This window comes from Gossypium raimondii, chromosome 3 (genome assembly GCF_025698545.1).
Source record: "Gossypium raimondii isolate GPD5lz chromosome 3, ASM2569854v1, whole genome shotgun sequence".
NCBI lineage: Eukaryota > Viridiplantae > Streptophyta > Magnoliopsida > Malvales > Malvaceae > Gossypium > Gossypium raimondii.
In genome coordinates, this window is record NC_068567.1 from 49,600,980 (window position 1) to 49,621,174 (window position 20,195).

The window sequence follows — 20,195 nt, forward strand, 5'->3', positions numbered from 1 at the left end:
CCTAGGGAAGTAGAATTTCTGGCTTCAATGTACTCTACTGCAACTTCAGGGAGGTAAAATCCACCATCTTTGATCTGCTCCGCTGTCTATGCAGGAAGGCAAGATCTGAAATCTTTAATCTATTCCATTGTCGCCTGAGGAAGTAGAATTATCGCTTCAATGTACTCCACGCAACTTCATGGAGGTAAAATCCGCCATCTTCGATCTGCTCCACTACTGCTTAGGGAGACAAGACCTGAAATCTTCAACCTGCTCCACTGTCTCCGAGGGAGGCGAGGTTGGTGTCTTTGATCTGCTTCACTTTCGATGCAGGAAGGCAAGATCTGTTATCATCACTGGTCTGTTCTCTAGGGAACATGACCTGTATAATGAACTTTATGAACCTAATTATGCCTAGTGATTAGGATGTCATGATCAGAATGAATCAAATACTCCTAACTAGACATGTATGAATGACATTTGAATGAATGCAGAATGTCATGAAAATGATATTTTAACGCTTGGGTTATTATTACTCCAAGTTTATTAAGGGTTCATCACTAATGTGTTATAACACCTTCTTGCTCAGCTGGCGTCTCCAAAGAAACACTTAGTCAGATTGCCCCACACTGTAAACCTCTAAGTTTGATCCACTGGGACGCAAAATTTGAACCATCTTTTTCCCGTTGTAACTCAAGGGTAGAAAGATTTGACCTTTTTTCAATCCTCTGCTATCACAATTCGAGGATAGAGGATGTGAAACTTTTTGGTCCCTTACACCATTCCCAGGGTGTTGTACCAAATGCTCATGTACAAATGAAGAACTTTTCTCCAAGAACAACTTCTTCTTGTTATTCGGTGATCATTGCTTGCTTGTTCATTGAAGCTTTGTCACCAACACGACATCTTGCCATTTTGATCAATCGATGTTTTAGACAAGAAAAACTCAAAGGGATAGTCTTTAATTTAGACTCTTCTTTATCGATTTCCAACTTGGTGCGTTCGAACAATAGTCCCATTTAAGGTTCCTATATTATTCGAGACTTCTAGAGTAATATGCAAAACTTCCCTTGTGAAAATTTTATTAGTCCATTAATCATTGTTCTAATGCAACATGCTTGCAAAAAGGTCATAACAATGGGTAGGAATAAAATTGATTTAGAGCATGGCTCTGAAATGAATAGATTCTCGAAGATAATAAAGATGGATAACAAAGAAAATGATTTAGGAATGCATATCTTGGTAATGAATGAAGTGTTCCAAGAATAACAAAAATGGTATAAGGATTGGGTGCCCCAGATAACGTAGCTTGAACTTCTCTGTACAAACTTGCTGAAGACCTTTCTGGGTTTGACATGTGTCTAGGAGATCTACCATACTCTATAGATGCCCCAAGATGTCGCATACCCTTTCCTGCTGATTCTGTGCAAGAAGACCATCTGATATCCCATTCGATCGATGTTTGAGCTGCTCTGATTACTTCATGCCCCGTTCTGATCAATATTTGAGCCGCCTTTTTTGGGTTTTCAACTCAAATCCCCTTTGGTCTAAGGTGCCCTTTGCGAGTTTTCACCTTAGCCTCTCCATTTTTTTTACTCAAGGCTCCCTTTGTAGGGTTTCACCCTAGTCTCTCTTTTTTTTTGACTCAAAGCGCCCTTTGTAGGCTTTCACCTTGGTCCCACCTTTTAGGAAAAGTACTTCCTAACGGAATTTGAGTTTACAGAGCTTGGAAAATCTTTACCATCCATCTTACTTAGGATCAAAATTTTCCCCAGAAAATACTTTCTTTATGACATATGGACCCTCTTAATTTGGCATCCATCTTCCTCTAAAATCCTTTTGTATAGGAAGGATTTGCTCCCCCTTGTGAAATTTTCTAAGACGAGCCTTTGGATCTTCCTCTTAGGATAAAATGTAGAGAAATGACAATTCGACTTCAATGAGTAAAGCTATGATAAACCAGAGTGAAAGACATTTCCCCAGTAAAGGAAGTTTACTGCATCGTTCATAGCATCGATGTTGAACCTACTGCCCATTTCTGACATCATGCTGTTATTCAGATTACCAGCTGGTGCTTAACCCGAGCATATCTGGGTATGACCATGTGAAGACATCATTGAATTCTTGGGGCAGCTCTATAAGGTCCCGCCTCGTCTTTGTGGTCATGTCTGTTTTCTCAAGATCGCAGTCTCTACTGTCTCATTTGTTTCTCTTATTGCTTTACCATCCTCAACAAGTCAGGAGATAAGCTACAATCTATGACATCTTCAAAGCCATGAGATCCCTCTAAACACATGTCTCACTCAAAAGGCGATTTTAAGTCATGGCAAAATCACTCATGCCATTGATATTTGGGGACCCATTGTGGGTACCAAAGAATATACAAAAGAATGTATGAGTAATATGAATAAATGAATGAATAATTTGGCAGAAAAAATCTGAAAGAATGAAAAAAACGTAAAGAATAAAAGAACATTTGCTCAAAGATGATTGCAATAATGTATTCATTAAAATAATAATATTTAGACGTGAGCCTATTTCACAAAGAAATTCTTATTGCTTCTAGGCTGAAAACAACAAGTGTGTTCTGAACATTACTCTAATAGACTCTAAATACTTTAGGGGTTTCCTCTACAGTCCCATTATTTAGAACACCTCTAAGACGAAAATCTAACAAGGATCCTTTTAAATGTGTCTGCATATATGGCATCGATGTGCAAAATTCTCACCACTTCTTCATACATTGCACTCCTTCCATTCTCAATCATGATTGGGTAACAGATTTTTTACACTTGATGAGTCACCCAACTTGACAACACCCATGTTGATGAGTTTTTCAACTAGCTTTTTGAAGGTAATGCAATTCTCGATTGAGTGTCCTGTAATTCCCGCATGGTAGTCACATTGTGCATTCGCATCATACCACTTGGGATACGGAGGTTGTGGGGGTTTTAAGTAATGAGGAGCAACAACATGCGTTTCGAACAAGCTTTGATACAACTCCTTATATGACATCGGAATTGGTGTGAACTGGAGCTTCTCGGTACCTGGTTTCACTCCAGATTCTTGTCTTAATGAACCTTGTTGGTTAATAGCCACCTTTCCTGGTTGACTCACAGTAACTGGTTTGGAATAACTCGTGTTGTTCACTTCATTTTCCCTTCTCCTTGAGACTGACCTCTTGTTACTCTCCTCTGCATCAATTTTCCCACTCCTGATGGCATTCTCAATCATCTCGCCATTCATGATTATGTCAGGAAAGCTTTTTGTGGCACTTCCTAACATATGTGTAATGAACGGTGCCTTCAGGGTGTTAATGAACAACATGGTCATTTCCTTTTCCAGAGCGGTGGTGAACTTGATGCGACCTCCTCCATCTCTGTGCGTCTTGCCTGAAGCTTTCACTCGGCTTTTTCTCCATATTCTGAAGGGTGATTCTGTCAGGAGCCATGTCAGTCACATGACTATATTGTTTCATGAACGATTGTGCCAAGTCCCTCCATGATCCAATCGTGGCACGACTCAACTGATTGTACCACTTGGATGCTGCCCCAGTAAGGCTGTCTTGGAAACAGTGTATCAGGAGTTGGTCGTTGTTAACATAACCCGTCATTCACCTGCAGAACATGGTGATGTGAGCTGCTGGGTAGCTTGTCCCATTGTACTTCTCGAATTCAGGCATCTAAAACTTATGAGGGAGAACAAGATCTGGCACCAAACTCAGCTCTTTTGCGTCAATGCCTCGATAACTTTTAGTAACTTCCATCGCTTTGAACTTCTCCTCGAGCCACTTGCATCGATCCTCTAACTGTTTCAGTAATTCCACCTTTATTCTTTCTTTCTCAGCCACTTCGTCAAAGTCCAGAATGGCAGGGTTTACGGGGTTGTTTTCGGGATTAAAACCCGGCCCAGTTTGGAGGTTCGAAACACCGGCTCGAAATTGCTGAGGCGTGATGGTGACAGTAGATTTGCACGGGTATTCAGCTTGAGTTCGCTCATGTGGAGGGGTGAAACCTAGAGGATAGAAAAGTTCATCATCATTTCCCTCATCGACATCTGCCATGGGGCCCTTCCCTTTGTCGCCTCCCTTAGTTATCAGTCGGGTTAACCTTGCCACTATATCCTCTTGAGATTCCCGCATCTTCTCAGTCATTTCTTGCTTCATCTTATCTAACCGCTCCTGCATCTGTAGCTGAAGTCGGTCCTGTACCTCCTTTTGACATTGCTCGAGTTTTTTTAATCTCTGATCCATATCTTTCGTCTTTGCCCGAGTGTCGTATCGGTGTTGGGTTGGTTGGTTGGTTTCCAGGTTAACTGAGCAATGATATTAATCAATTAGGATCATTTAGAGGTGTTTAATGCATATGATGCAATGAAATGCAAATGCATGAAATGAATGCAAAAAGAGACGTTGATTCTTGGTTCAATTCTATTAGAACAACTTTACTAGAAAACAAATCTCTTTACATAAAGCAGATATATATATACGACTTTGCCCTCATATTCCAGTCGAAGAAATCTTCTCCTTCTCCATCCGGATGCTAGGATAAACCTTGCGAACTCTTCAAAAGGAGCGTCTCTTCTATCTCTTTTTGCTTGATCCCGATTGATATCCATCATCTGCCCATCTTCGTAATACTCATCGGCTTCTTTAAGAAAGTTAGATTATCGAAAACTCTTGAATAATCAGCTTGAATCCTCGGGCCATGAAGTAAAGTCACGAACACTTCTGTCGCCCTTCTCGTGTTTCTTGGAATATATTCAGGCTGCCGTATTATTTTCCATTTATCAAGAAACCCGTTTTCTTATGATAGGCTTTCTAAACTAGTAATCAAACTTGAATCAACATCTCTTTTCTACAATGCAAATGCGATGCAATCATAACCAAAACAAAACAAAACGGGTTAGTATCGAGTATAAACATTAAATCCAATACAATCAAGAAATAATAAAAACTCCTAGTCAGGTATCTACTAAGGTTTAGAGTAATTCTACCTAGGGTAAGTTCCTAAGGTTCACTATATGCGGTTTGGCTACTAAGGTAAAGGTACCCGAACCGGCAGATTCCTCGATCTTCACCCATTATAGGCTCATGTGGATCGAGTTCAGTTCAGGGGGATACATTTCCCTATGGCTGCACGGAGATGAAAATCTCACGAAGACATAGGTACGGATGTATCCTAGAAGCGGTCCACTACCCTGCACGGAGGTGAAGACCTCACGAAGGACTAGTTTCTCACTCCCACTTAAAGGGGTAAAACGGACCATGTAATGCAAAATGCAAATATAGATCAACCAGCTTGGTTCAACCATAGGAATGAACCACGATGAAAACCAAAGAAATGAGAAAGGAAATCATGATTTAAAAAAACTTTTAATTTTCGACACAAAGGCAAAACATAACCAATTCATGGCTCGACTCTCTAAATGTCCCTAGCGGAGTCGCCAAGCTGTCGAAACCGTCTTTTTGAAAACAAAAATTTAAGTTGTCGACTTTAAAAAATAAAACTGGAGTCGCCACCGATCCTTTATTAAGGTGTGACCGGCCCACCTCAAAAATCATTTTGGTCTCAAATTTTAAAAAGCAGTTCGGAGTCGATTCACATGCGAGGAAGGGTTAGCACCCTCGTAACGCCCAAAAATCGGTACCAAATTGACTATTTAATGTCTTTGTGTCGAAAGTTAAAAAAGATATTAAAATAAGCTTGAATGGTGAAATTGGCAAAAGGATAATCAATTGTTCGAGTCATGTAAAGAAATCGAGTCCCAATACGTTAGGGTACAATTCCTCATAATCCCCAAACTTGAATATCACTTTTATTTTATACAAAATCTTCACTTTGAGAAAGTAACATGCCACACCCAATACGTTAGGGCACAACAGGTTAAGTTCCCAAAAATGATTTTTATGCTCATGCATTTTGAATAAAGAATATCTTCGGTTATTTAAGATTAACAAAGAAAATCAGAACCCAATACGTTAGGGCTCAATTTCCCTTGAAAACCCCAAACTTGAATAATGCTTTTATTCAAAAAAACTTTGAATCGAGAGAAAATAATTTTGATGTATTGACAAAACCAAATATATTTTCCCTTTATTAGAAAAAATGATAAAAAATTAATATACCTCATAAAACAAATACTTTAACATGAGCTAAATATATATATATTTACAACAAATGTATATATACATAAATACGCACAACATGTAAGTAAATTTGGAAATACGTGTATGCATAATAGAACACATACATATAGGTATACTTTAAAAACAATGAAATATGTAAAGCCCATAATAACTTCTAAGAAAATATGTATGTTTATTTTGCAAAATTACATGTATATGTACATAAAATAGCAGATTATAAAAACAATAAAATATTTAATGATTTTAAAGGAAAAAACGTATACGTAAATATATTATAGAAAATATATGTGAACTTTAAATTATAAAATGTATATGCATTATAAGATGGTGAAAATAAAATAATAACAAATAAAATATAATATGTACATGTATAAAATAAAAAAATAAAGTATATATATTTATAGATTGTGAGTATATATGTGTATATAAAATATGAAAAACATAATATATATATATAAGAATGCGTATGCATTTATAAAAATTATACGTATATATTATATATATATATAAAAAGAAATGCGTGTGTTAATGTATAAAAATAGAAAAATAATGATGATAGAAATAATGAACAATATAATAATAAAGATATGATAATAATATCAACAACATTAAAAATTAAAAACTAAGATGAAGGATTAAATCAAAATAAAAAAAAATTAAGGGCGAATTTAAAGTTAAAAAAGGCTAAAGGACCACATCAAAACGCAGCACAACCAAAGGAGGACCCATCGAGAAATTAATCCACTTTCTCCAATTGTTGCGCAAAGATAAAGGCCGATTGAAATGAAATAAAGTATGCGGTAAAATTAAAAGAAATCAAATTCAATTTAAACGCACAGCAAGAATAGGGGGACCAAATGCACAAATAGACCATCTAAGGTCAGAATGCACAGATTCCCCTCCCCCCAAACGGCGCCATTTTGCTTATGTCTTAAATTAACCAAAGGAAAAAAAAATTGAAATCAAATCTGTTCCATTTAAAAAAACAAAAAGAAATCAATTGCTGCTAGGGTTTTTCTCCTAACCCTCTTGCGCCGTCGATCATCTATTCCCCCACCAAAATTCCGATTGCGACGGAGATGGTGGTGGCGCGACAGCCTCGACGAAAAGGTGAGCTTTTCTTCCTCCTCCTTATATTATTTGCAATATAGAACCAAAAAACAGAAAAGGAAAATCTAAAAAAAATATAATAATCACCTTTTAAAGAATGAATAATCGATTTGCTCTCGTATTAATTTTCTCTGTATTTTCAGTCTCTTCCCCCCCTTTTTACAGATTTTAATCGGCTTTTTTATAGCCGAAAATGGGAAAGAAAATAAATCCAAACAAATCTATTCGGTTGTTTGTTGGCCCGATTTTTTTTGCTCTTCTCTTTCGCTTATTGCAGGTACGTGCTTGAGGAGCGGTGTTTGCGGAGAAACGCCACGCGTGGAGGCTGAAACTTGCGGCGACTCGAGACTGCGGTGGCTACTTGCTGCTACTGCCTAGGGTTTTCTGAAGTTTTAACGTTTTTGGGCTAGGGTCTGTATTGGGCTTAGGTTTGGTTTATTGGGTTTGGGCCAAGGTTTAGTTTATTTTGTTTTGTAATGGTGCAGGCCAATTGGGCCTTATTACACCGCCCTCTTTGCTCGTTGTCGTGTAACGGAACGAGCAAAGACTATAAGCCCAATTGTGCCCGTCTTACTAAGCCTCGACTTATTCAATGCTTCTTTCTTGGTGGCATCATTCCTTCCTCGCATCTTGAGTATAGGAACCAATGCTTGATCCACTCCACCGCAACGCGTCGGGAAGATAGGATTCGTACTTTGGCTTCTCAAAAGAACAAAATTTGCTATTTTTAGTCTGTTCCACTTTGCAACTTCGGGGATAAGACTTATAGCTTCAACTTGTTCTCATTACAATTTAAGGGTAAATCGATGTGATCGCTCTCACGCAACTTCGGAGAGATGAGATCTGCGGTTTTCATCCACTCCATTGCAACTTCAAGGAAATAGGATTGGTGGCTTCAACGTACTCCATCTGTAACCTCGGGGAGGTAAAATCCGCCATCTTGATCTACTCCACTCTCGCTTAGGGAGACAAGATCTGAAATCTTCAATCTATTCATTGCTGCCTGCCGAGTAGAATTACCGGCTTCAATGTGCTCCACTTGTAACCACGGGAGGTAAAATTCATCATCTTTGATCTGCTCCACTCTCGCTTGGGAGACAAGATCTAAAATCTTTAATCTATTCCATCTTGACCGGGAAGTAGAATTTCGCTTCAATGTACTACTGCAACCTCGTGGAGGTAAAATTCACCATCTTTGATCTCGCTCCATTGTCTATGCAGAAGGCAAGATCTGAAATCTTTAATCTATTCCACTTCTGACCGGGAAGTAGAATTTCGCTTCAATGTACTCCACTGCAACCTCAGGGAGGTAAAATTCACCATCTTTGATCTGCTCCGCTGTTTATGCAGGAAGGCAAGATCTGAAATCTTTAATCTATTCCACTGCTGCCCAGGGAAGTAGAATTTCTGGCTTTAATGTACTCCACTGCAACTTCAGGGAGGTAAAATCCACCATCATTGATCTGCTCCGCTGTTTATGCAGGAAGGCAAGATCTGAAATCTTTAATCTATTCCACTGCTGCCCAGGGACGTAGAATTTCTGGCTTCAATGTACTCCACTGCAACTTCAGGGAGGTAAAATCCACCATCTTTGATCTGCTCCGCTGTCTATGCAGGAAGGCAAGATCTGAAATCTTTAATCTATTCCATTGCTGCCCAGGGAAGTAGAATTACTGGCTTCAATGTACTCCACTGCAACTTCATGGAGGTAAAATCCGCCATCTTCGATCTGCTCCACTACTGCTTAGGGAGACAAGACCTGAAATCTTCAACCTGCTCCACTGTCTCGAGGGAGGCGAGGTTGGTGTCTTTGATCTGCTTCACTTTCGATGCAGGAAGGCAAGATCTGTTATCATCACTGGTCTGTTCTCTGGGGAACATGACCTGTATAATGAACTTTATGAACCTAATTATGCCTAGTGATTAGGATGCCATGATCAGAATGAATCAAATACTCCTAACTAGACATGTATGAATGATATTTGAATGAATGCAGAATGTCATGAAAATGATATTTTAACGCTTGGGTTATTATTACTCCAAGTTTATTAAGGGTTCATCACTAATGTGTTATAACACCTTCTTGCTCAGCTGGCGTCTCCAAAGAAACACTTAGTCAGATTGCCCCACACTGTAAACCTCTAAGTTTGATCCACTGGGACGCAAAATTTGAACCATCTTTTTCCCGTTGTAACTCAAGGGTAGAAAGATTTGACCTTTTTTCAATCCTCTGCTATCACAATTCGAGGATAGAGGATGTGAAACTTTTTGGTCCCTTACACCATTCCCAGGGTGTTGTACCAAATGCTCATGTACAAATGAAGAACTTTTCTCCAAGAACAACTTCTTCTTGTTATTCGGTGATCATTGCTTGCTTGTTCATTGAAGCTTTGTCACCAACACGACATCTTGCCATTTTGATCAATCGATGTTTTAGACAGTAAAAACTCAAAGGGATAGTCTTTAATTTAGACTCTTCTTTATCAGATTTCCAACTTGGTGCGTTCTGAACAATAGTCCTGTTTAAGGTTCCTATATTATTCAGAGACTTCTAGAGTAATATGCAAAACTTCCCTTGTGAAAATTTTATTAGTCCATTAATCATTGTTCTAATGCAACATGCTTGCAAAAAGGTCATAACAATGGGTAGGAATAAAATTGATTTAGAGCATGGCTCTGAAATGAATAGATTCTCGAAGATAATAAAGATGGATAACAAAGAAAATGATTTAGGAATGCATATCTTGGTAATGAATGAAGTGTTCCAAGAATAACAAAAATGGTATAAGGATTGGGTGCCCCAGATAACGTAGCTTGAACTTCTCTGTACAAACTTGCTGAAGACCTTTCTGGGTTTGACATGTGTCTAGGAGATCTACCATACTCTATAGATGCCCCAAGATGTCGCATACCCTTTCCTGCTGATTCTGGTACAGCAAAACCACTGCATATCCCATTCTGATCAGTATTTGAGCTGCTCTGATTACTTCATGCCCCGTTCTGATCAATATTTGAGCCGCCTTTTTTGGGTTTTCAACTCAAATCCCCTTTGGTCTAAGGTGCCCTTTGCGAGTTTTCACCTTAGCCTCTCCATTTTTTTTTACTCAAGGCTCCCTTTGTAGGGTTTCACCCTGGTCTCTCTTTTTTTTTTGACTCAAAGCGCCCTTTGTAGGTTTTCACCTTGGTCCCACCTTTTAGGAAAAGTACTTCCTAACGGAATTTGAGTTTACAGAGCTTGGAAAATCTTTACCATCCATCTTACTTAGGATCAAAATTTTCCTCAGAAAATGCTTTCTTTATGACATATGGACCCTCTTAATTTGGCATCCATCTTCCTCTAAAATCCTTTTGTATAGGAAGGATTTGCTCCCCCTTGTGAAATTTTCTAAGACGAGCCTTTGGATCTTCCTCTTAGGATAAAATGTAGAGAAATGACAATTCGACTTCAATGAGTAAAGCTATGATAAACCAGAGTGAAAGACATTTCCCCAGTAAAGGAAGTTTACTGCATCGTTCATAGCATCGATGTTGAACCTACTGCCCATTTCTGACATCATGCTGTTATTCAGATTACCAGCTGGTGCTTAACCCGAGCATATCTGGGTATGACCATGTGAAGACATCATTGAATTCTTGGGGCAGCTCTATAAGGTCCCGCCGTCTTTGTGGTCATGTCTGCTTTTCTCAAGATCGCAGTCTCTACTGTCTCATTTGTTTCTCTTATTGCTTTACCATCCTCAACAAGTCAGGAGATAAGCTACAATCTATGACATCTTCAAAGCCATGAGATCCCTCTAAACACATGTCTCACTCAAAAGGCGATTTTAAGTCTGTAGCAGCGTCACTCATGCCATTGATATTTGGGGACCCATTGTGGGTACCAAAGAATATACAATAGAATGTATGAGTAATATGAATAAATGAATGAATAATTTGGCAGAAAAAATCTGAAAGAGTGAAAAAAACGTAAAGAATGAAAGAACATTTGCTCAAAGATGATTGCAATAATGTATTCATTAAAATAATAATATTTAGACGTGAGCCTATTTCACAAAGAAATTCTTATTGCTTCTAGGCTGAAAACAACAAGTGTGTTCTGAACATTACTCTAATAGACTCTAAATACTTTAGGGGTTTCCTCTACAGTCCCATTATTTAGAACACCTCTAAGACGAAAATCTAATAAGGATCCTTTTCAATGTGTCTGCATATATGGCATCGATGTGCAAATTTCTCACCACTTCTTCATACATTGCAGTCCTTCCATTCTCAATCATGATTGGGTAACGGATTTTTTACACTTGATGAGTCACCCAACTTGACAACACCCATGTTGATGAGTTTTTCAACTAGCTTTTTGAAGGTAATGTAATTCTCGATTGAGTGTCCTGTAATTCCCACATGGTAGTCACACTGTGCATTCGCATCATACCACTTGGGATACGGAGGTTGTTGGGGTTTTAAGTAATGAGGAGCAACAACATGCGCTTCGAACAAGCTTTGATACAACTCCTTATATGACATCGAAATTGGTGTGAACTGGAGCTTCTCGGTACCTGGTTTCACTCCAGATTCTTGTCTTAATGAACCTTGTTGGTTAATAGCCACCTTTCCTGGTTGACTCACAGTAACTGGTTTGGAATAACTCGTGTTGTTCACTTCATTTTCCTTTCTCCTTGAGACTGACCTCTTGTTACTCTCCTCTGCATCAATTTTCCCACTCCTGATAGCATTCTCAATCATCTCGCCATTCATGATTATGTCAGGAAAGCTTTTTGTGGCACTTCCTAACATATGTGTAATGAACGGTGCCTTCAGGGTGTTAATGAACAGCATGGTCATTTCCTTTTCCAGGAGCGGTGGCTGAACTTGGACTGCGACCTCCCTCTATCTCTGTGCGTACTGCCTGAAGCTTTCACTCGGCTTTTTCTCCATGTTCTGAAGGGTGATTCTGTCAGGAGCCATGTCAGTCACATGACTATATTGTTTCATGAACGATTGTGCCAAGTCCCTCCATGATCCAATCGTGGCACGACTCAACTGATTGTACCACTTGGATCTTGCCCATGAAGGTTTGTCTTGGAAACAACAGTCGAGTTGGTCGTTGTTAACATAACCCGTCATTCACTGCGAACATGGTGATGTGAGTCTGGCGCCTTGTCCCATTGTACTTCTCGAATTCGGGCATCTTAAACTTATGAGGAGAACAAGATCGGCACCAAACTCACTCTTTTGCGTCAATGCCTCGATAACTTTCAGTGACTTCCATCGCTTTGAACTTCTCCTCGAGCCACTTGCATCGATCCTCTAACTGTTTCGGTAATTCCACCTTTATTCTTTCTTTCTCAGTCACTTCGTCAAAGTCCGGAATGGTAGGGTTTACGGGGTTTTTTTCGGTATTAAAACCCGGCCCAGTTTGGAGGTTCGAAACACCGGCTCGAAATTGCTGAGGCGTGATGGTGACAGTAGATTTGCGCGGGTATTCAGCTTGAGTTCGCTCATGTGGAGGGGTGAAACCTGGAGGATAGAAAAGTTCATCATCATTTCCCTCATCGACATCTGCCATGGGGCCCTTCCCTTTGTCACCTCCCTTAGTTATCAGCCGGGTTAACCTTGCCACTATATCCTCTTGAGATTCCCGCATCTTCTCAGTCATTTCTTGCTTCATCTTGTCTAACCGCTCCTGCATCTGTAGCTGAAGTCGGTCCTGTACCTCCTTTTGACATTGCTCGAGTTTTTCTAATCTCTGATCCATATCTTTCGTCTTTGCCCGAGTGTCGTATCGGTGTTGGGTTGGTTGGTTGGTTTCCAGGTTAACTGAGCAATGATTTTAATCAATTAGGATCATTTAGAGGTGTTTAATGCATATGATGCAATGAAATGCAAATGCATGAAATGAATGCAAAAAGAGACGTTGATTCTTGGTTCAATTCTATTAGAACAACTTTACTAGAAAACAAATCTCTTTACATAAAGCAGATATATATATACGAGTTTGCCCTCATATTTCAGTCGAAGACATCTTCTCCTTCTCCATCCGGATGCTAGGATAAACCTTGCGAACTCTTCAAAAGGAGCGTCTCTTCTATCTCTTTTTGCTTGATCCCGGTTGATATCCATCATCTGCCCATCTTCGAAATGCTCATCGGCTTCTTTAAGAAAGTTAGATTATCGAAAACTCTTGAATAATCAGCTTGAATCCTCGGGCCATGAAGTAAAGTCACGAACACTTCTGTCGCCCTTCTCGTGTTTCTTGGAATATATTCAGGCTGCCGTATTATTTTCCATTTATCAAGAAACCCGTTTTCTTATGATAGGCTTTCTAAACTAGTAATCAAACTTGAATCAACATCTCTTTTCTACAATGCAAATGCGATGCAATCATAACCAAAACAAAACAAAACGGGTTAGTATCGGGTATAAACATTAAATCCAATACAATCAAGAAATAATAAAAACTCCTAGTCAGGTATCTACTAAGGTTTAGAGTAATTCTACCTAGGGTAAGTTCCTAAGGTTCACTATATGCGGTTTGGCTACTAAGGTAAAGGTACCCGAACCGGCAGATTCCTCGATCTTCACCCATTATAGGCTCATGTGGGTCGAGTTCAGTTCAGGGGGATACATTTCCCTATGGCTGCACGGAGATGAAAATCTCACGAAGACATAGGTACGGATGTATCCTGGAAGCGGTCCACTACCCTGCACGGAGGTGAAGACCTCACGAAGGACTAGTTTCTCACTCCCACTTAAAGGGGTAAAACGGACCATGTAATGCAAAATGCAAATATAGATCAACCAGCTTGGTTCAACCATAGGAATGAGCCACGATGAAAACCAAAGGAAATCATGATTTAAAAAAACTTTTAATTTTCGACACAAAGGCAAAACATAACCAATTCATGGCTCGACTCTCTAAATGTCCCCAACGGAGTCGCCAAGCTGTCGAAACCGTCTTTTTGAAAACAAAAATTTAAGTTGTCGACTTTAAAAAATAAAATTGGAGTCGCCACCGATCCTTTATTAAGGTGTGACCGGCCCACCTCAAAAATCATTTTGGTCTGCGAATTTTAAAAACAGGTTCGGGAGTCAGTTACGCACGAGGAAGGGTTAGCACCCTCGTAACGCCCAAAAATCGGTACCAAATTGACTATTTAATGTCTTTGTGTCGAAAGTTAAAAAAGATATTAAAATAAGCTTGAATGGTGAAATTGGCAAAAGGATAATCAATTGTTCGAGTCATGTAAAGAAATCGAGTCCCAATACGTTAGGGTACAATTCCTCATAATGCCCAAACTTGAATATCACTTTTATTTTATACGAAAATCTTCACTTTGAGAAAGTAACATGCCACACCCAATACGTTAGGGCACAACAAAGTTAAGTTCCCAAAATGATTTTTATGCTCATGCATTTTGAATAAAGAATATCTTCGGTTATTTAAGATTAACAAAGAAAATCAGAACCCAATACGTTAGGGCTCAATTTCCCTTGAAAACCCCAAACTTCGAATAATGCTTTTATTCAAAAAAAAACTTTGAATCGAGAGAAAATAATTTTGATGTATTGACAAAACCAAATATATTTTCCTTTATTAGAAAAAATGATAAAAATTAATATACCTCATAAAACAAATACTTTAACATGAGCTAAATATATATATATTTACAACAAATGTATATATACATAAATACGCACAACATGTAAGTAAATTTGGAAATACGTGTATGCATAATAGAACACATACATATAGGTATACTTTAAAAACAATGAAATATGTAAAACCCATAATAACTTCTAAGAAAATATGTATGTTTATTTTGCAAAATTACATGTATATGTACATAAAATAGCAGATTATAAAAACAATAAAATATTTAATGATTTTAAAGGAAAAACGTATACGTAAATATATTATAGAAAATATATGTGAACTTTAAATTATAAAATGTATATGCATTATAAGATGGTGAAAATAAAATAATAACAAATAAAATATAATATGTACATGTATAAAATAAAAAAAATAAAGTATATATATTTATAGATTGTGAGTATATATGTGTATATAAAAATATGAAAAACATAATATATATATATAAGAATGCGTATGCATTTATAAAAATTATACGTATATATTAGATATATATATAAAAAGAAATGCGTGTGTTAATGTATAAAAATAGAAAAATAATGATGATAGAAATAATGAACAATATAATAATAAAGATATGATAATAATATCAACAACATTAAAAATTAAAAAACTAAGATGAAGGATTAAATCAAAAATAAAAAAAATTAAGGGCCGAATTTAAAGTTAAAAAAAGGCGCAAAGGGACCACATCAAAACGCGCACAACCAAAGGAGGACCCATCGAGAAATTAATCCACTTTCTCCAATTGTTGCTTGCTGTAAGGGCCGATTGAAATGAAATAAAGTATGCGAGTAAAATTAAAAGAAATCAAATTCAATTTAAACGCACAGCAAGAATAGGGGGACCAAATGCACAAATAGACCATCTAAGGTCAGAATGCGCAGATCCCCCTCCCCCCAAACGGCACCATTTTGCTTATGTCTTAAATTAACCAAAGGAAAAAAAAATTGAAATCAAATCTGTTCCATTTAAAAAACAAAAGAAATCAATTCTTTGCTAGGGCTTTTCTCCTAACCCTCTTGCGCGTCGATCATCTATTCCCCACCAAAACTCCGATTATGACGGAGATGGTGGTGGCGACGACGACCTCGGCGAAAAGGTGAGCTTTTCTTCCTCCTCCTTATATTATTTGCAATATAGAACCAAAAAAGTAAAAGGAAAATCTAAAAAATCTAATAATCACCTTTTAAAGAATGAATAATCGATTTGCTCTCGTATTAATTTTCTCTCATTTTCGGTCTCTTCCCCCTTTTTACAGATTTTAATCGGCTCTTTTATAGCCGAAAATGGGAAAGAAAATAAATCCAAACAAATCTATTCGGTTGTTTGTTGGCCGATTTTTTGCTCTTCTCTTTCGCTTGTTGCAGTGCGTGCTTGAGGAGCGGTGTTTGCGGAGAAACGCCACGTGGAGGCTGAAACTTGCGGCGATCGGAGACTGCGGTGGCTACTTGTCACTCTTGCCTAGGGTTTTCAAGTTTTAACGTTTTTGGGCTAGGGTTTGTATTGGGCTTAGGTTTGGTTTATTGGGTTTGGGCCAAGGTTTAGTTTATTTTTGTTTTGTAATGGTCTGGGCCAATTGGGCCTTATTACAAGAATGATAAAATATATTATAATAAGCACCTAAGAAACTATGAGAAAATGATGATTTGAATGAATTTTCTTGATTTCAATACTTGGATGTGTCTCTCTTGTGTCTTGAAGTGTTCTTGAGATATATTTATACCAAGAAAATCATTTAGGGATGAAAAATAACTATTGGGAACATTTAATTTGTGACATTTTTCAACCCTGCATGTTTGGGGATCGATCCCTCAATTCAAATACAATAAACCATTAGATTAGAGGGATCAAACCCTTCATACCAAAATGCCTAAAATGAGTCAAAATTAGTTTAAAACATATTCAGAGGCATTTGGTTAACTCAAGAACATACTATATGAATAAAATCAAATTAAATAAGTAAATTTGTTTTGGACTTGAAAATATTTTCTAAGATATTTCTTTTGTTTTCACCAAATGACTTAGGAGGTATAACATATAAATTTTTTTAAAAAAAGTCATTTTAGCCATCCATTAAAATTTTTTTGTCCTTTTTAGTCCTTAAACTTGCGTTTTTGTCAAATCACCCCAAAGTAGATGAAAAAAATTAACTTTTTTTTTTAACTTTGCTAACGTGGCATATATTTTTCATCCGTTTTGGTGTGATTTGACAAAAAATGCATGCTCAAGGGTTAAAAGAGACGAAAAATTAAATGAATGGCTAAAATGATATATATTTTTTGTAAAGTTAGAGGCCCAAAAAAATTATTATCTTTAAAATTTATCTTAAATGTTGTTATATCAAAAGCTTGAGACATCAAAGCTAAAAATTAAAAAAAACTTTTATTTAATATTGACTAGTAATCTATACTATTGTTTAAACATCTGAATAGGTTGGTATCATGAATCAACTAACATCATCTCAGTTACGCTAACAAATATGATGTGTTTCTTTTTTGTCTTTTATATTTTTATATAAGGGTAATTGTTTGATACACTAAATGACGTACAAGCGAGTTTAAAAACTATATATAAATATATAACTATTGATGTTTGTCGAGGCCACCAAATACAAATTTCCTACGCTCTAACTAAACTAAATAGTAGTACAGAGAAGCAGAGTCGATCTTACAGGGACTTAGATTCCTAATATCATTTTTTGCATGAGAAGTTCCAAATTTGTGGCAGTTATCGTGCCCACGACTTGTAACGTGCTGAGTTGAAAATAAAACGAATGAGTTTTAGTTGATTAGGGTTAAAAATATAAATAGAACAAAATAATAATTGAATTATAAAACCAAAATTAAATAACCGAAATTAAATTAGATAATCAAATACACGGATTCTTAGCCTTAGACTTGAAATATTCTAGACTCGAGTGATCCTTAAAAGTGAACTTTTCCTTCCAAGCGATAAGTTGGTTATATTGATCAAGGATGTCTTAACCGCCAACTCTTCCTTGTGTAGTTGATTTCGGTATGCCTTGCAAATCAACCATTAACCCGAACACGGCAAACGACCGTTTCGTTTTCCCAACTGTACGCCAAACTAATCCAACCCAACGTGCACTTTTTGAGTTAAAATTGAATTAACTTTAAGGGACGATTGTAACTATCCCATATTCTAGAGAGATAATGAATATCGTGCTGTAAGATTTTAGCGCGAGTTCATTTCTCACTATTCTCGATTGGAATAATAACCGACTTAAAGATAAATGGAGATAGTTGAGCATGAAATTAATCATACTTGATTGGATTATGAGAGTGAATTTCAAAGAAAGATAATAGGTGAAAAAGAGAGAGGACTAAAAGGGAAATTGCACCAAAGTATAGAAAGGGGAAAGAAATGACAGAATGTTTGATGCAAGAATATGTTAATTGCCTTTTTTTTTTTAATTAAAGCGGGTTCTAACGCCACAATTACAAGTCTTTATATATACCTTTCAAAAAATTAATTTCACATGATTTACTCCTAGAATCATACTTAACAACCAACCACAATATTAGATTTTCTAAATATAGAATTTGTTAAAGTCAAAAGTCTGATATTTTTTATTAGCCCAAAAATGAATCTGCAGTTTTCAATTTAGCCCCCAACTTAATTTTTGTTTCAATTTAACTCGATTTTGCTTGTTTTTGAACTTTGGAACTCCAATTGTGTCCCTAATAAAATTTAAGCAAGAAATGACAAACTTAGTAATATTTGTTTAAAAACTTGATAAAAATTAAGTACATTAAACATGTAAAATTAGCTTGCTATCAAGAATCAAACAAATATTTAAATATTTTTAGCTTAATTGAAAAATGAAATGTATGGATAGAGATAGGATTAGACTATATATATTTGAGAATTAAGTTGCATGGGTGTAGTATTGCTAAGCTTCATAAGTTGGAGTATGATTCGCATTTTAACCAACCAATTACATAATTTAGTAATATAATCGCATTCCACCAAAACTTTCAAATTCAATCTAATCAAAATATTAGAAATAATAAAAAGATAAAATTTTATAATGATGAAGAGTATAAAATTTTCCTTATATATTGCTTGGCGTTGAGTTTACTTAAGAAGAGATGGAAATGAGTTGGTGATATCATTGTCAAAGGACCCCACTCTTCTAATTAACCTAAACTCACAACTTGCTTTGCCTTAACAATGTCAATGCCTTTGTTCTTTGATTATCATACTCACCCTCAATGGCCCATTCCCCGTTTCATTTTACAACTCAATACTCCCAGAATTTGTTTTCTGTTTCAGTAATTAACAAGGATTGAATGACAATGGATGATCAGAAATGAAATCAAGAACGTTGGGTTGTCTTCTTCTTACGAAATATGACCTCCGTGTCCAATCCGAAGCCGTCAACTTTTCGGACCCGAACCAGCTGCGATCTCTGGAACAAATGAATCAACGGTTTCACGCTGTACAAATCGTTGGCCGAGAATTTGTCAGCACGCGTTGACAACGCCAAGTGCAACACGCAGACACCATCTGGCTTCAGCGTCCGCTCGATCTCGCCAACGAACTTCCGCGGGTAGAGCGCGTGGTCGAACACGTTGGAGAACTCGAAATCGAACGTCTCGTTGTCGAATGTCTGGTTATGGAAGTCTCCTTTCAAGACGAGCGGCGGGGACGGCACGAGATCGATGCCGACAGAGTCGGAGACGCCGACGCGTTTGAGAGCCTCGACCTCTTGGCCGACCCGGGCGCCGATGCAGAGGGACTTGGAAGAGTTAGAGAGGAGGTTTTGGAGTTGTAGTTCCCGAAAGAAATTGGAGAAGACGTGGATTTTGCGGTCCCAGTCACGAGTCATCCATATTTTCCGTAGTTTTGGGTTGAGGGTTTTGTTGAGTTGGCGTTGGATGTAGGCGTCGTAGGAGGTGTAGCCAGGTCGGATTTTGAGGTCTACCTCGGAGGCAGAGGAAGAGTGGGTGGTAGCAGCGGTGGTTGTGAGGAATGATGTTAGGGAGTGGCGACGCTGATTAGAAAAGCAGAAGAAAAGGATGAGGAATGAAAGGGAGGCGAAGGTGAGAAAGTAGTGTTTTAGCAATGGAGGTTTCGTTTTAGCCGTCTTCATGCCTGCATGAAACACCACCCCCAACAAAGGTGTACTTTGCTTTGGGCAATGCGCGTTGAGAGAGGGGGGATGTTGGAGAAATTGGATTAAATGGAGGAGCAAAAGCGGAATAAAATAAATATTACTTTCCGGCTCAACAGTGACAAAATGACAAGCGGAATCGCAGTAGTGCTCTCAAAGTGGCT

At 37.6% G+C, this 20,195-nt stretch overlaps 1 protein-coding gene across 1 annotated transcript; it reads right to left on the bottom strand.

Annotated features, from left to right (window-relative positions):
• Positions 1 to 19,076: 19,076 nt before the first annotated feature.
• On the bottom strand, positions 19,077 to 20,195 carry LOC105794570 (hypothetical protein). Its single transcript, XM_012623811.2, has one exon. The coding sequence runs from the start codon at positions 20,008 to 20,010 to the stop codon at positions 19,234 to 19,236; it is 777 nt and encodes a 258-aa protein (XP_012479265.1). The 5' UTR covers positions 20,011 to 20,195; the 3' UTR covers positions 19,077 to 19,233.

Coding starts and splice junctions, on each gene's coding strand:
- LOC105794570 (XM_012623811.2), bottom strand. CDS start 20,010: ATGAAGACGGCTAAAACGAAACCTCCATTGCTAAAACACTACTTTCTC.